This window comes from Fusarium falciforme, chromosome 1 (assembly GCF_026873545.1).
Source record: "Fusarium falciforme chromosome 1, complete sequence".
Classification (NCBI taxonomy): domain Eukaryota; kingdom Fungi; phylum Ascomycota; class Sordariomycetes; order Hypocreales; family Nectriaceae; genus Fusarium; species Fusarium falciforme.
This window is the reverse complement of record NC_070544.1, coordinates 4,256,674-4,272,721: the sequence shown is the minus strand read 5'-3', so window position 1 is coordinate 4,272,721 and position 16,048 is coordinate 4,256,674. Positions and strand designations below refer to the sequence as shown.

Below are 16,048 nucleotides of genomic sequence, written 5' to 3'. Positions count from 1 at the left end.
ATAGACACTGTACAATAACGAAGTGTAAGGATGTTGATGTAAACCTGTATGAATACAATATTCAAGACCTGGTAACCCTGATTAAACGTGGAATTGGTTCTTGTCCCAGCATACCTATATGATTTTCACCCCTTTTATCTCTACAAGTACTCTGTCAGGGTTGGTAGATGAATATTGCATAGGTCTCCATCCATTCCATCATGGCTTCCAGGTTCAGAGCCTCATAGCGCCGTTGCCTGCTGAACGGCTCCAGCCATGCAAGTCAGACGCACGGACCACCTGTGATTCCAGAACCCATCCACTTTACGCGACGACGCGTCTTCCCGCAACCCAAAAAAGTTGTCTTTCCACGATTCTCAACACATCACCAAGCAGCTTCTACAATGGCTCTCATCGTCGACAAACACCGACCGCGGTCTCTGGACTCCCTCACATATCACCATGAGCTATCGAGTCGACTGCAATCTCTCGTGAGGAGCACACATAGAGTGAAGGGGATGACCACCACTAACCTCGAGTATCACAGGCCCAGAGCGGCGACTTTCCTCACCTCCTCGTCTACGGTCCCTCAGGCGCAGGAAAGAAGACTCGGATAGTAGCCACACTGAAGGAGCTTTACGGCCCAGGTGTGGAGAAGATCAAGATCGATGCCCGAGTATTCCAGACGACGAGCAATCGAAAGCTCGAGTTCAACATTGTCGCCTCCATTTACCACCTCGAGATCACGCCCTCCGACGTCGGTAACTACGACAGAGTAGTCGTTCAAGACTTGTTGAAGGAGGTGGCGCAAACACAGCAGGTTGATCAGTCAGCGAAGCAGCGGTTCAAGGTTGTGGTAATCAACGAAGCAGACCACCTCACTCGAGACGCGCAGGCGGCTCTGCGACGAACAATGGAAAAGTACTCGCCAAACCTGCGCCTGATTCTCTTGGCGAACTCAACAGCCAACATCATTGCACCGATTCGCTCGAGAACCCTTCTAGTCAGGGTGGCAGCGCCGACCCACGAGGAAATCTGTGACGTGCTAGCCGTGTCGGCCAAGAAGGAGGGCTGGCCCGTCGTCAAGGGCCTGCACCAGCGAATAGCGGAGGAGAGCGGACGGAACCTGCGGCGAGCCCTCCTCATGTACGAGGCTGTACATGCCCAAAAGTAGGTTACCCCCAACGGATCTTTCGGCCGAGGCGTGCGATCAGGGACTGACCCGAGGTACAGTGAGAAGGTTACAGACAGCACGCCCATCCCGCCGGCAGACTGGGAGGCCCTCATCGGACAGATTGCGAAGGAGATTTTGGAGGAGCACACACCAGCCAGGATCCTGCAGGTCCGGTCAAAGCTGTACGATCTTTTGACACACTGCATTCCCCCCACCACCATCCTCAAGACCCTGGCCTTCAAGCTGATTGCTCTTATCGACGACGGTTTGAAGGGCGAGGTGATTCAGTGGGCAGCTTTCTACGAGCATCGGATCAAGACGGGAACCAAGGTCATCTTTCATCTGGAGGCGTTTGTGGCAAAGTTCATGAGAATCGTGGAGATGTATCTGATGAGCATGGACATGTAAACATGGCAGAATGTGTGGTCGGCGTTCAGGGAGGTCTACGTAGCACAACTCCCGTGGCACGGGAGTTAACGGAAAACAACATCTAATTGTCCCCATATCGTTCACTGGCACCCCAGGCTCGTGGCCTCCTCGCGTGGCCTCCTCTCTGAGCCCCGCCTTGACATATGATAAAGAGCAAAAATCTTTCATAGCCAAGAGCTGAAGATGGGGAACCAAAGTTGACGAGGGGTCACCATTGAGGGGGCCAGCCTGTCAACCAATACTTGTCTCAACCTGGTCCGTCGTGGAGCCCCGGAACTGAGGGGTTGACGAGGAGCGGGGAATGGGGAAATGGGGAAACGGAACCTTGTTTAGTTGCAAGAGCTTGCCCTGACTAGGACGCATGGAAAGACGGAAGTCCTGAGATTGGCCCTGGGAGGTTGGGTTCGTCCGGTCGTCTGGGAGGCATCGCATCTGTTGCTTACTGGCCGCCTCTCTACCAGGATGAACCGAGCGGTCGTTGAGTGTTTACATCCTACAGGACGCCCAGTCTCAGGCTTGTGTATCCAAGCCGGGGTTAACTTCCATCAAGGGCAACGGCGAATTCTTTTACACTCCGATGCCGAGGAATTGCGAGAGGGAGAGTCAACTGCCCGAAGCGGAAACAAAATGAACACTCCGGTTGATTTCGGTGCCAGAATCACAACGACCAATGATTCCCCAGGATGGAGAGCTCAAGGGAGTCCGTGGAGGGGCAATCTGAGGGGAAGGGTGTGGACAAGTCGACAAGGTGTGTGGGTTCGAGATGACGCAGAGAGGTGAGGAATAGCCGCGGATCTCGAGAGCTTCGGCTGGATGAGAGGAGCAAATCAAAGCTGACCAAGACTAGGTGAATGGATGGGCGAGAGGGCATCCATCACATGCGGAAGGGAGAAGCAAGGACGGTACCGACATTTCAAATGGACAAGTTCCGTTCGTTGCATCACTGATGAACATCTCGGTCGAGTCCCGAAGGTACGGCCAGACGGCAGCAACCATGTTCAAACGCCGTCACAGATGTGGCTTGGGCCAACAAACGCCACAGCCATGATGCAGCTCCTGTGGCTTCGGTTCAAGAGCTGGGCTTTGGCCCGGCCGTTGGGGCAGGGATGGGCATGGAACAAGGGTCGACGGTCGACGGGCGGGTTGGGGATGGGCGCTCGGGCGGCGTGTGGAAGTGCCGATTCAGGATTAGCCACCACGAGGGGAGAGCCCAGCCCGAGCTAGCGGCGAGACGGATACGTCAACAACAGAGAGTCGCACACATTCGCTCTAATCTCGGTATTGGAGGGGGTTGAAGGGGGTGTGAAGCTTTGAACAAGAGAGTTGCTGTTTACTTGAAACGGGCGGGAGTCTCGGGACTTGAGCGAAACGGCACGATGAGCGGCTGAAGGACAAATACTCCATAGTTGGTGGCTATATCCGGAAGACGACGAGGGAGATTCTCAGTACCGAAAGATGCCGCAGCAAGAGGAGATGGTTGAGCGCGACAGGCTTGGGGGATGGTGTTGAGATTGCAATCCTAATCTCGACCAGCACAAGCAATTCTCCCCGAAACAGTAATTGAGTGCCTCAGACATGGGCTGAGATGGATGTACCAGGTACCTAGCAATCTGCAGCGCTCTGGCGCAGCGCCGTCTCGAAAACGGAGTGAACTTTGTTGAGGAGCGTGGGAGGTGAAAATCGGAGGAGAATTAAGACCCTGACGGTCTAGCCTCTGGGATGCTGTCGTGGAGGGGCATGCCGGGTCGGCCAATCAGGAGCCGCGCAGACTAACCCCGAAGATTTCGAATGCGGGGGGAAGTTATGAGGGGCAGCTGCTGCACCTGCCAACCTGCGCCATTGCACGGGCGGCGGGCATGCATCCCGTTTACCGGAAGTGGTTATAAGGCAGATGAGACGGCGGCAGGAACGAATACGCGCCTAAAACCTCAAGCGTCGAGCTGCGATGATAGACTCTTGCCATACTGGGGATATCTTCAATGATGCCTCAAAGACGCGGACAACTCATCCAGCGACTTCGGATGCGGCGCTGAGACAAGTCAGTCTCTCTTCATGAGGGGCCGTTGCCGGCGTGCTCTCCTCCTGCATCGAGGAGACGCCTCGCATCCCTGAGACTCCACCGTCCGTCCCATGAATGTTAGAGCCGCGCCCTCCGCATACGGCCCAAGATGCTGGCCTCCAGCTCCAAAAAGGCTCCACTGATTACCACGGTCAATCACATAACACGTTTTTCTGGGAGATCCGGTACCCGTTTCGGGCAAGGGACACCGCAGCTCCAGCTCGAGCCTCTTCCGCGTCCGGAGCCGTGACGGCTCCGTCATGACATCCTTTCCCCGGACCGTGTGTCTCTCGATCTGTCTCGCCTCCTCCCCTTGGCTGGGAACCGACGATTCTCCAGTCTTGGCCCTTCGAAGTGGCAATACCGAATTCCTTCGGGTAGCCAATGTGCAGCATCAAGGCCCTGTCCTGGCTTGCAATGTCTGTCGTGGCCAGCAGGCATTCTCAACGGGGCCGGGAATGGAGCCAGGGACGAACCTGTTGTACCCAGTACTAAAAGTACCGCATGCAGGACTGCCCATGGTGTAGCTGCACCATCAGCCACCGTGGGAGGTGTGCCGCACATAGCTCGGCATGGGGGCTCAAGGGTAGGGGATTTCAGGAGAAAGAGGGCAGAAAAAAAAGTCCATCATCCTGGAGGGGTACCGGGGGGTTAAGAAGACGGTCAAGATGGCTTCACAGCTTATCATCACCACAGCCTCGACAAAACCAGTGTCTACCGTTTCTTCTTGATGAGCTAGGGCGCAAGGACCTCGGCTCCGCCAGGAACCCAAGCTCCAGTTTAAGTGACCACAGGGAGCTACGGTGTATCCAGTCGTGGATAATCCACCGTCAGCATCCCAAATCGCAAGACGGTGGTGGGTGGGTTTGGAAGCTGGCGGCCCCGGTGTTCGGGACCCCACCACACCCCAGCAAAAGTCGCGATGGAAATAGAGGCAGACGCGGCCGAGATTGATTGATGATAGCAGCTTGATGTGAATGAGATTACAACATTAGATTAGTATAGAGAGCCCGTACAAGATCCCTCAGGATATTCGCCTCCCCAACGGAGGATGACGGCACGAAAGCAACGCTGCCATGGGGATGCTCGGGTCTGTAAACATCGATAGACGGTACGGAGCCGGGAGAAGAATCAAAGGCAACCACCTCCAGCAGGCATGTACAGAGCAGGCATAGCCAGAACAGCCATCCGTCCATATCACACCTCGGGCGTAGGGCAACGGGCTACCTCCGTTGCGCCCTGGATAGACATGGTGGGATGGGCAGGGAGGGAGATACCGACCGTAGACGCCATGATGGCGGCGCATGGCAGAAGCTCGACCTGGAATAGGGCCAGGACTGCCGGCTATGGGTGGCAGCGCACGGGCAGCCTTGCGACGATATTGGACGTCAAGTCACCCCTGTTGTGTTCTGGGGTTACCCAGCATTTGGATGCTAGCCAGATGCTGGAGTGAGTGCCGGACCCGAGCGTCTGTGTGTGGGAGCGGCGAATGGCTGTCTTGCCCGATGACGATGCATGGGGGGCAACCGTCAAGAGCCTGGCTAGGCAATGAATGACTCTGGTAGTCTGGCTGGCCGACGGGAGTTGGGTGCTGGGCTGGCTGTGGTTCTTCGGGACATGGCTCGGGGGAAAGGATCACGGCGGTGCTGCTACGGCTCTGGGCTGGCAATGGCCCCCCCGGTTCGCCGGCCGCCGCTCGCCGGTTGGTGCAGGTACCAGTGACAAGTTACCGGCCGGCCTGCCAATGGCGATGTACCCAAATTACCATAAAGAATCAATGGTCCCCCAGCTCCCCCGCAGACCGGACCTTCTCATCAAACATCTCGCTCCATCTCAACTCAACTATTTCTCCCTTGTCCTCCCCTCCATCTTTGACCAACTTGGACTCTTCTCTTCATTCATCTCTTCTCTTCTCCCGACTCCAACTGCGCATCCTCGGCCTCTCCCCCGAAGAGCAACACCGAAAGCTGTCAGTTCTGACAAGCTCCACGGTCACGCTACCCCGCATCGACGTCGCATCCGCATACGCATCTGCCCGCGTCCCTCAACGAAAAAAAAAAAAATTCTTTTACAAACGTTCCCCAACCGTCACAATGGCAACCGTCGAGAACCCCCAAGTCCCCGTTGAGCCGGCTGTGGCTCCCGAGGTCCTCCTCAAGGAGACCGTCCCTGCTGCCGCTCCCGCTCCTGCAGCCAGCCAACCCGTCGCCGAGAAGACTCAAGAGACTCCTGCTCAGGAGACCAAGGCCCCCGTGGTCGCTGAGGCCCACCTTGTCGACACCTACCGTAAGCTCGCGTGCCCGGGTTCGGCGCCCATTGGACTTGTTGCTAACGACTCACATAGACCCCCCACAGCGGATGTTTGCCAGTATGCATTACCAATTACCCCCTTTTTCTTTTCCGTCGAGACGAGATTACCGCGGCACCCATTGGCCCTCGCTCGTCACGCCTGTTGTTGTTTTCTTTTCTTCTTTCGTCTTATTACGATCCGTAGACTCGTCCCTTGCTAACCCCGTTACCCGACAGAGCACCCCCACAGGCCCCACCTTGCCAGTAAGTTAATCCCGGAATCCGCACCGGAGCCTCAACAGCCTCTGACCCACTCTCTAGACCTCGAGGAGTACAAGCGACTTTACAAGGAGTCCATTACCCAACCCAACAAGTTCTGGGCTGAGCGCGCCCGTGAGCTCATCTCGTGGGACCGTGACTTCCAGACCACCCGCAGCGGCAGCCTCCAGAACGCCGACGTCTCGTGGTTCAACGAGGGTCGCCTCAATGCCTCTTACAACTGTGTCGACCGCCACGCCTTTGCTGATCCTGACCGTGTTGCCATCATCTACGAGGCCGACGACCCTAGCGAAGGCCGCAATGTCACCTATGGCGAGCTCCTCCGCGAGGTTTCCCGCACCGCCTGGGTCCTCAAGCAGATGGGCGTCCGCAAGGGCGACACTGTTGCTATCTACCTGCCCATGATTCCCGAGGCCATTGTCGCCCTCATGGCCTGTGTCCGTATCGGCGCTGTTCACTCCGTCATCTTTGCCGGTTTCTCTGCCGACTCTCTCCGCGACCGTGTTGTCGATGCTGGCTGCAAGGTTGTCATCACCACCGACGAGGGCAAGCGAGGTGGCAAGTTGATCGGCACCAAGAAGATTGTCGACGATGCCCTTAAGCAGTGCCCTGACGTCGAGCACGTCCTCGTCTACAAGCGCACTGGCTCCGAGATCCCCTGGACCGCCGGTCGTGACTTCTGGTGGCACGAGGAGGTTGAGAAGTGGCCCAACTACTTCCCTCCTGAGTCTATGGCTTCTGAGGACCCTCTGTTCCTCCTCTACACCTCTGGTTCCACTGGCAAGCCCAAGGGTGTTTTGCACACCACTGCCGGTTACTTGCTTGGTGCTGCCATGACCGGCAAGTACGTCTTCGATATCCACGAGGGCGACCGATACTTCTGTGGTGGTGATGTCGGTTGGATCACTGGCCACACCTATGTTGTCTACGCCCCTCTGATGCTCGGTGTCTCTACCGTCGTCTTCGAGGGTACTCCCGCCTTCCCCAACTTCTCCCGATACTGGGATATCATTGAGCGCCACAACGTCACCCAGTTCTACGTCGCCCCTACCGCCCTGCGACTGCTCAAGCGTGCCGGTGACGAGCACGTCCGAGGCAAGTTCGCTCACCTCCGAGTTCTGGGCTCTGTCGGTGAGCCCATTGCTGCCGAGATCTGGAAGTGGTACTTTGAGGTTATCGGAAAGGAGGAGTGCCACATCGTCGACACCTACTGGCAGACCGAGTCCGGTTCTCACACCCTCACCCCTCTTGCCGGTATCACTCCTACGAAGCCCGGCAGTTGCTCTCTGCCCTTCTTCGGCATCGAGCCCGCCCTCATTGACCCCGTGTCCGGTGAGGAGATCCACGGCAACGATGTTGAGGGTGTCCTGGCCTTCAAGCAGCCCTGGCCCAGCATGGCTCGCACCGTCTGGGGAGCCCACAAGCGATACAAGGAGACCTACCTTGATGTCTACAAGGGCTACTACTTCACCGGTGACGGTGCTGCCCGTGACCACGAGGGCTTCTACTGGATCCGAGGACGTGTCGATGATGTCGTCAACGTCAGCGGTCACCGTCTGTCGACTGCCGAGATCGAGGCTGCCCTCCTCGAGCACCACGCCGTTGCCGATGCCGCCGTCGTTGGTATTGCCGACGAGCTCACCGGCCAGGCTGTCAACGCCTTTGTTGATCTCAAGGAGAACGTTGAGTCGACTGACGCTCTCCGCAAGGAGCTCATCATCCAGGTGCGAAAGAGCATCGGACCATTCGCCGCCCCCAAGGTGGTGTACATTGTCCCCGACATGCCCAAGACACGAAGTGGCAAGATTATGCGCCGTGTGTTGAGAAAGATTGTCGCGGGTGAGGAGGATCAGCTTGGTGATATCACTACTGTAAGTTGCCCTCAATATTGGAGGATTGGAGGCACATTGACTAACATGATACGCAGCTGTCTGATCCCTCTGTTGTGGAGAAGATTATCAAGAGCGTGCATGAGGCCAAGCGCAAGTAGGCCATCGTTGAATGATGAGATGAGTAAAGAGAAGGGATGAGATGGTGCATTTATCTAGTGGAGTTTATATACCATGGATACAAGGCAAACGGGATCTGGATGAGAGAGGTCAAGAAGCGACCCGGAATTAAATGGACGTCCCGTGCGGTGTTTTGGGGTTGATGCTGGGATACAATACAGCCACGACACTACCTGAAAGAGGATTTTCTCGATGGCTTGGGAACCGTTTTTATGAAGCTATTTTATGAGCATTGCGGTTTTGTTTTGTACACACAAGATTATTTCAGGAAGACAAAAAGAAACGTCTAGAAATGAGCCATATGAATCATGACTGAGGTGATGTGTTTATTTCATGCCTCTCCTTGCGCCCAGTAAGCTCATCATCCCCATATCGGACCAATCGCATCCTGAATCTCATTGGCAGAAACCACGATATCACCCTCTCCTTGCCCCGGTGCTCTAAGGAAGAGAAGCTCGAACTCCAGTCGCAGTGGCCCTCTAAGCACAGTATGTGAAGTTGAGTTGGGTCCTCTGTTGACGGTGATGGCCTGGTTGCGGGTGGGTGTGAGGCTTGCCGCAGCTCGTGTCGTTGTCGCACCCTGGCGTGAGGTTGAGCTGACTTCCTGCCACTTCTCGATGACGACATGCCCAGCGCCGGAGTCATACTTGACGAGGAGGACAATCTTGACTTGGTGGTTTGAGGCGCTGAACCACCAACGCATGTCAGCTCTTAGGTTCACCAGGGACTGAGAATATCCCGCTTCGATGACAAGTGTTGGCCAACGAGAACCTACTGGGCGGTTTCTTGGTCCACCAGACGAGTCTCCCTCACCACCATCTCCATTTGGATGGCCCTGCGCTCGACATGTCTTGGTGCCCAATGAAACCCACTCCGGACCGAGCCCCATCTGTATAGCGGCGGAGTGAATATATACGTAAAGTTGCGAGTGTAGGAGCTCATGAGCCTCTGTTGGGATGGTCACAATGAGGAGCTGGAGCTCAGAGTAGTATCGCTTGATGCGAAAGCTGCGTCCCTGATGGCTTCGCTCCTTGGTAATGCTGGCGTAAGCTTCCTGGGAAACATCTATGATATGTGGTTACCGAGTTATTAGCAAATCACACAAAGAGCGACATACTTTGTACCACAAGGGCATCTCCAGCAGTAGCATCGATGGCTTGGAACAGCTCTGGGACAGCGGCGAACCGGATCATGGGAGAAGCCATCTTGAGATGGCGAGATGGTGTGTGTGTGAGAGAGAGAGATTGTTATTTACACCCAAGCAGAATGATTCACGGGCGAGTCTGAGGCGCTGATTCACAAAGTCTGTTTGTAACCTGATTATACTGATTTACGGACGAATCTGTTTGCACACCAACAAAAATAAACATAATAATTGACTTGGGGGGTGATTATTCTTAAGACCAGGTAGTTGGTACTCGTTCTCATCGGCACACCGACCGCCGAACATGCAATCTACCTGATTGAGGCTGTGTGCCGAGGGAGGAGATTTTTTTGTCTGTCAGCTTACGGAGCGCCCAGTCGTGTAAGAAGAGAGCAGCAGGGATGAGAGAGATAAACCGTCGTAGCGGTAAAGACGAGATATTGTCGACATTGGATCCGTCGAGGTTGAGGAGCACAAAAAGGTTGATGTGGGTGAATAGGCGCCGAGTAATATTAATAGCAGCTGGGCGCATGTAGGTAGGGTCTCCGTCTTCGTAACCGGCGTGGGCGGTTTCCGAGACGCTGCTGAAACTGGACCTGAGCTGAGCCTGAACGAATTGGCGAGGGGATGCTACTGGGTGATAAAGATAAACGTCCAGCTCATGCGGGTTCGTCAAATGCAAGAAACCTCGAGTCTGCGAGGCGAGTTGTCTGCATCCCCCATCTCCGACTCCATCGCCGTGTCAAGCTGATCTGAGAGGCCGGGCGTCAAAAATAGAGAACCCAAGAAGCGGGCTGCGGGTTGCCATGTTTGGGGGCAAGCCGCGCGCGCGCATGGGAATACGAGCCCTGGGTTGAAACAAGCCTGTGGGTGTTATTAGTGCTCGGCGCTGCACGCACGACGCACGGGGAGGTCGAGGCTCTCGGATACGTCGGCGCACGGAGGGAGGAGGGTCCGGCTTGTCATTGGAGGCCGCCTGCGAACTATGAAGGTGAACAACAAAGGATTCAGACAAAGATACAGGCAAGGGAGGGAGATGCAACGCAACTCGGGATAAAGGGGATGTTGATATTTACCAAACTGCTGGAGAAAAGAAGCCATTCACGGCCAACATTCATGATCCTGACGGGATCTGGCAAACCCGCCAAGGGGCTATGCTATGCGCTACTATGCGTACAGAGGAGGCCAGAGGAGGGCACCGCGCGGCCTCTGTGCCTCTATTCGCTGGGGGCGGGGCTTGGTTGTCCCCCCAGCATCCACATCCCAAGCCCTTGGAAGTTCTTGGCATAGGTTGGATTCCATATTCTCTGGGGTCACTCATGGCCATCACCGGACTACGGCAGTCTTGACTGTGCTGTACCTTCTCGGGATAAGCCTTGGCCCTCCGCCACACTCTGATTTTCCCTCTGATCTCCCGTCATCCTATCCTATCCCAACGCCTGCTGATCAATCTCGGTCAAATCAATAATCTTGTTTATTCTTCTTCCCCCCTTCTTCATTGAGACTTCGATTTCTTAAGAGTTCCCTTTGTATCAGCCTCGTCTGGCAACTTCCGACCTTCAACAACAACGTCACATCTCCACTCCTCCCTCATTCGTGTCATTGCAACCCGTCCGACTTATTATTAGCGTCCCCCAGCTTCGGCCTGTCCGTCTCACCGCGGCGAACGAAACGTCTCGACCATCCGTCTCACATTTATTGCTCCGACATCTGGCTTTCTCACATTACTCTACCGGATCATATTGCCTCTGGATGGCCTGTATGCTGTAGGACTGCTTCTACTCGGCGCGCTGCCTCTTCCAGCACAGGACCTCTCACGGTCCGACGAATAAAGAAAAACATGGTATCAATAAGGTCACTTGCGACTGCCGTTGCTGGCGTCGCCCTCTTGATAGAGTCCTCGCTAGGTATGTCAACTCTCACCGCGATGCCCTCTGCGGGCGTGCTGATGCCTTTGGCCTGCCAGCGTACTCGGTAAAGCGAAATGCCGTTAGCCAGGTGACCTTTGTCGCCGACGCCGTCATCAAGACGCCTTCCCACCGCGTTCATTCCGACTCCAAATTCGACCTTCACTTCTCGCTTCACAACGGACAGCAAAAGATCCGGCTCAAGCTCGAACCCAACCACGACATCCTGCACGATGACTTCTCCGTTACCTATCTGGACGCCGACGGCAAGGTCGAATCCGTCGAGCCCGTCAAGCGCAGCGACCACAGGGTGTTCAAGGGCGATACGTTTGTAGAGCGTGCTGGGAGAGAGGGATGGACCCAGGCTGGCTGGGCACGGATAACCATCTACCGCGACGGCGAGAAGCCCCTGTTCGAGGGCACTCTTGGACTCGACGGAACACACCACCATATTCAATTTGGCAGCCATTATGAAAAGGTTCGACATGAAGGCGACCCTGCGTTGCCCGCTTCGCAGAACAACGATGAGACCATGGTTGTCTGGCGAGATTCTGATATTATGTCCTACGACCCCAACGAGTTGAAGCGCGACGCGGCTTCGCATGCGCTCTGCGACTCGGACTCACTGGGCTTCAACGGCGACTTTCACGACCTGCAGGACTATAACACATTTGCCTCTACCCCTGCCAAACATCTGTTTGGCCGACAATCTATTGACGGAGGATCGACGGGCAACGATGGCACTGGTGTGAACCTCATGGCGACCATCGGTTCTGTTGACGGTTGTCCCACTACCCGCAAAGTCGCTCTCTTGGGAATTGCTACCGACTGCGGCTACACGGCTGAATTCGATAACCAGACGGCGCTGAGGGAGAACGTTATCAACATGGTTAACACAGCCTCGCGACTATATGAGAGCACATTTAGCATCTCACTCGGTCTCCGTAACCTCACCATCAGCAATAAGGGGTGCCCCTCTGCCCCCTCTGAGGCAGCTCCCTGGAACCAGAAGTGCTCGGATAGTGTCAACTTGGCCGCCCGACTCAACCTCTTCTCGGCATGGCGTGGTCAGTATCAGGATGGCAACGCCTATTGGACTCTGCTCAGCACCTGTCCCACTGAATCCGCCGTCGGTCTCGCGTGGTTGGGTCAGCTGTGCCGCTCCGGAGCGTCGGACAACTCGGGTGGTAGCGGCTCAGGGAATGAGACGGTGGCTGGTGCCAATGTTGTGGTGAGAACATCATCGGAATGGCAGGTGTTTGCTCACGAGACGGGACACACGTTTGGCGCCGTTCACGACTGTACTTCGAGTGCATGCCCGGTCAAGTCGGACGTGCAATCATGCTGCCCGCTGAGCAAGAGCACGTGCGATGCCAACGAACAGTACATCATGAACCCCTCCAGCAAGGACAGCATCAAGGAGTTTTCGCCTTGCACTATCGGCAACATCTGCTCGGGCTTCAAGCGCAACGTCAAGACGGAGTGTCTGACTGACAACAAGGGCATCAAGACCATCACGGGCAGCCAGTGTGGTAACGGCATCGTCGAGGAGGGTGAGGACTGTGACTGCGGCGGAGACGCCAGTTGCAAAGACAACCCTTGCTGCGACGGATCCAAATGCAAGTTCAAGGGTGAGGCCGAATGTGACTACACCAACGAAGATTGTTGCACCAAGCAGTGCAAGTTTTCGTCTTCAGGAACAGTCTGTCGTGCCAGCACGGGACCCTGTGACCCTGAGGAGAAGTGTACGGGCAAGGATGCCAACTGTCCCAAGGACGAGCACAAGGACGACGGTACTAACTGCGGCGACGGACTCAAGTGCGCGTCTGGACAGTGCACCTCCCGAGACCAGCAGTGCAGGACCATGTGGCAGAACAGCACGGATGAAGGTGAACAGATGAAGGCTTGCACATCGAGCTGTCTCTTGTCGTGCCAATATCCGGGAGAGTCTGTCTGCACACAGAGGAACCAAAACTTCCTCGACGGCACCCCTTGCGCGGGCGGTGGCAAGTGTGACAATGGAGACTGCAAGGGCAGCTCGACATGGAAGGAGATTGTGGGCTGGTTCGAGGACAACAAGAACATCACGATCCCCGTGGGCTGCGTGATCGCGGGACTCCTCGCCATCGCCATCCTCAGCTGCTGCTACAGCTGCATCCGACGAAGAATCAGCCGACGCAAGGCTCCCAAGCCCACAGAGATGCACGCCTGGCCTGCGTACTCTCGGGGCGCCAACCCGCACACGCAACCAAGTTACAACTACGCGCCTTTGGACAACCAGCAAAACTGGGGAAGGACGCGCAGCATGAGATACGCATAGACTGGGGACGTAAAGGGGGTATCGATTCTAGGATACAAAGCATTTTGACGGCGTTCTTTCAAGGAGTCTTTTTTAGGCAACCAGCCATTATGTCTGCTTTATTTTGGGTTGAGGGCTGGTTGGGTCATACACTGTCAGCACAAGCATTGTTTATCGTATCAGCAATCTTTTGGAGGATAGCGAAGTCTTCAACATACGAGATGGGAGCTTGGACAAGCTCCTTAGACGTGTAGTTAAAGCCCTGTTTACACACATATACACACACACACACACACACACACACACACACACACACACACACATACATACAGATATGACACTACATACCTAGGTTTTTGGAATATCTTTTTAACGATGGCTTTAGAAAAGGTGGATGACAAAATGTCGATATTGTTTTGAATCATAAACGTGTGTACCGCTGCTCTTGAAAATAAGGGCTCGTGAGAAAAAATCATGACAACTCCATCGTGAATGCGTAAAAAGTCCCGTTCGTCTGAATTTTCATATCCGATTCAGATCAAGAACCCCCTTCTTCCTATCGACCTCCCCGATCACCCGCATACTGCTGGCCCTTGGTGCTCCTCATCGGATGGATCGGTTGTCTGTCTCGATCTTCGTCGTAGCCGCACAGCTGCCGCAGCCAGCGGACGCGCTGGCCAGTGACGCTCTAAGACAACAGTTAGGTGAGAGGAAACATGAAGAAGAGAGGAGATGCTCACGTCGCCGCTGGCTTGGGCGTGGGCTAGAAGGGCCTCTGGATTATCGAGGACGCTCAGAGCCTCTCCCTTGCGCTCCTTTTCCAAGTGAGATTCTTCATAGTGGCTAGTAGATAAAACCCCAGTCAGTCACTTTGCTACTACAAAATGGGAGCAACAGGAATTAGGAAGGGGAAAGAAAGACTTGCCGTCCTCCTATCTGCAGCGCGTCAGAGTCTTTCGTCTTGCTGGGCTCGGGCTGTTCTTCCTCCTTTGTGGGATCTTTGCCTCTGGCCTGGCGGTCGCGCATCTCGGCTGTCCACTCGGGGGAGTGTGTGCCGCGGTTGAGGCCGTGGAGCTGTGATGATGCCATCATGGTGGCGGGGTTTCTGTGTTGAATGAGGCTTTGCCTTGAGAGAGGGAAAAAGTAATAGAAGTAGAAGAATGATGTTGTCTGTAAAGAATTGACAAGTTCTTTCCTTTGTATGAAATGATTCACGGTGTAATTGATTGATACTCTACACAAACAAACAACTCTTGACGATGCGACAACATGGGGATGTCTGTCTCTCCCCCTCTAGGTTCTTATCGAAACATGGCATTATATGCAAACCCGGGGTTCCAATCCATGCTTTTTGGCCCGCCGCCGCCTCAGCGCCCCTCTAGAGTTGTTGAGCGGGGACGTTTCCACCTCTAACCGCTGAGCGGGCATACCAGGTCGTTTACAATTGGACGCCTTTGAGGGGAAACTCGAAAGGGGCGGCGGGCATGTTCAAGACAAGGACGGGCTCAAAGTACGTATTTAGACAATACACACGCTTTGATGTGGGGATGCACCCGCACGCACACACACACACACAACAATCGATCAATGCATGGGTGCCCCTTTTGTTTGTGGGCAGGGAGACAACAACGGCTTGTCCCACGAGTCAGAGATGAGATATGATATGGAGATGGAGACGGATCCACTAGAAACATATCACGATAGCCATCACAAGAACAAACTCGCTCTCCATAACCAACTCCTCCAAACCCTCCATCGTGGCCATCGTCTATTCATCATCCATCAGACCAGGCTCTCCTGCCCTGCCGCCTCACAGCTGACGCCCGGTCCGGTGGCGCCTCGACACTCGAACCGTTCGGGCAAATCATACAGGTGCAGGTGAGACACGCAGTATGCCTCGTGTCTCACGCGTGCCGGCTATTTGTTCGCCTCCGGAACCAGAATCATCCCTACAGTAGCCTGCCTAGCCTGTGTTGGCCTGTTCCTCAACCCGCAGCCACACTAACCTCAAATATTGGTACAGATACATTGGTTAGATTCTTGTTTTTTATCTGCTATTTCATCCCCGCTGTGGTATATACTCGTACAGATTTCGCAAATCCTTGGCAACAAACAAGAGGGGAGGCGAAACAATACCATACAACGAGCTCATCCCCGAGCCCGCGAGTCCAAGTCCCTTCTTCTTCCAATCGTCCGTCATTGATCGACAACTGTCCACCTGCCCTCCAAAAGACCCCCTAGACCCAAGAAACAAAAGAAACCGGCCAAAAGACGTAAGCCACAACGTGTGTACTCCTATATCCTCTATCCATGCTCCTTCGTCAAGAATGTTCGTGTGTAGACAGGTGCCCAAGTCTCTTGTGTAGTATGCCAACCAAAGACCTTGTTCGATAACCCCGTAGCCAGCCGGTCGTTCGTTGTTCGTCGTCGTGGTATACAAGAAAAAAAGCTGTTGCTGATGCCCATGTCGTTGCCGTTGC

General features: G+C 54.9%; 5 protein-coding genes across 5 annotated transcripts; 3 read left to right on the top strand and 2 right to left on the bottom strand.

The window, feature by feature from the left end:
• Positions 1-350: 350 nt before the first annotated feature.
• NCS54_00119900 (Hypothetical protein) lies at positions 351-1,561 on the top strand (the record flags this gene model as incomplete). The annotated part of the gene is made up of 3 exons (XM_053146831.1): positions 351-470; positions 527-1,149; positions 1,213-1,561. Exons 1-3 carry the CDS (start codon positions 384-386, stop codon positions 1,559-1,561), a joined length of 1,059 nt encoding a protein of 352 aa, XP_053002806.1. The 5' UTR covers positions 351-383.
• A 4,173-nt stretch (positions 1,562-5,734) lies between these two features.
• NCS54_00119800 (Acetyl-coenzyme A synthetase) lies at positions 5,735-8,199 on the top strand (the record flags this gene model as incomplete). The annotated part of the gene is made up of 5 exons (XM_053146830.1): positions 5,735-5,927; positions 5,986-6,009; positions 6,168-6,194; positions 6,252-8,080; positions 8,137-8,199. 5 exons carry the CDS (start codon positions 5,735-5,737, stop codon positions 8,197-8,199), a joined length of 2,136 nt encoding a protein of 711 aa, XP_053002805.1.
• A 380-nt stretch (positions 8,200-8,579) lies between these two features.
• Positions 8,580-9,423, bottom strand: NCS54_00119700 (Hypothetical protein; the record flags this gene model as incomplete). The annotated part of the gene is made up of 2 exons (XM_053146829.1): positions 8,580-9,283; positions 9,336-9,423. The coding sequence occupies 2 exons, from the start codon at positions 9,421-9,423 to the stop codon at positions 8,580-8,582; spliced, it is 792 nt and encodes a 263-aa protein (XP_053002804.1).
• A 1,440-nt stretch (positions 9,424-10,863) lies between these two features.
• On the top strand, positions 10,864-13,589 carry NCS54_00119600 (Hypothetical protein; the record flags this gene model as incomplete). The annotated part of the gene is made up of 2 exons (XM_053146828.1): positions 10,864-11,269; positions 11,329-13,589. Exons 1-2 carry the CDS (start codon positions 11,203-11,205, stop codon positions 13,587-13,589), a joined length of 2,328 nt encoding a protein of 775 aa, XP_053002803.1. The 5' UTR covers positions 10,864-11,202.
• A 535-nt stretch (positions 13,590-14,124) lies between these two features.
• Positions 14,125-14,660, bottom strand: NCS54_00119500 (Hypothetical protein; the record flags this gene model as incomplete). Its single annotated transcript, XM_053146827.1, has 3 exons — positions 14,125-14,256; positions 14,309-14,411; positions 14,494-14,660. 3 exons carry the CDS (start codon positions 14,658-14,660, stop codon positions 14,125-14,127), a joined length of 402 nt encoding a protein of 133 aa, XP_053002802.1.
• Between the last annotated feature and the right edge of the window lie 1,388 nt (positions 14,661-16,048).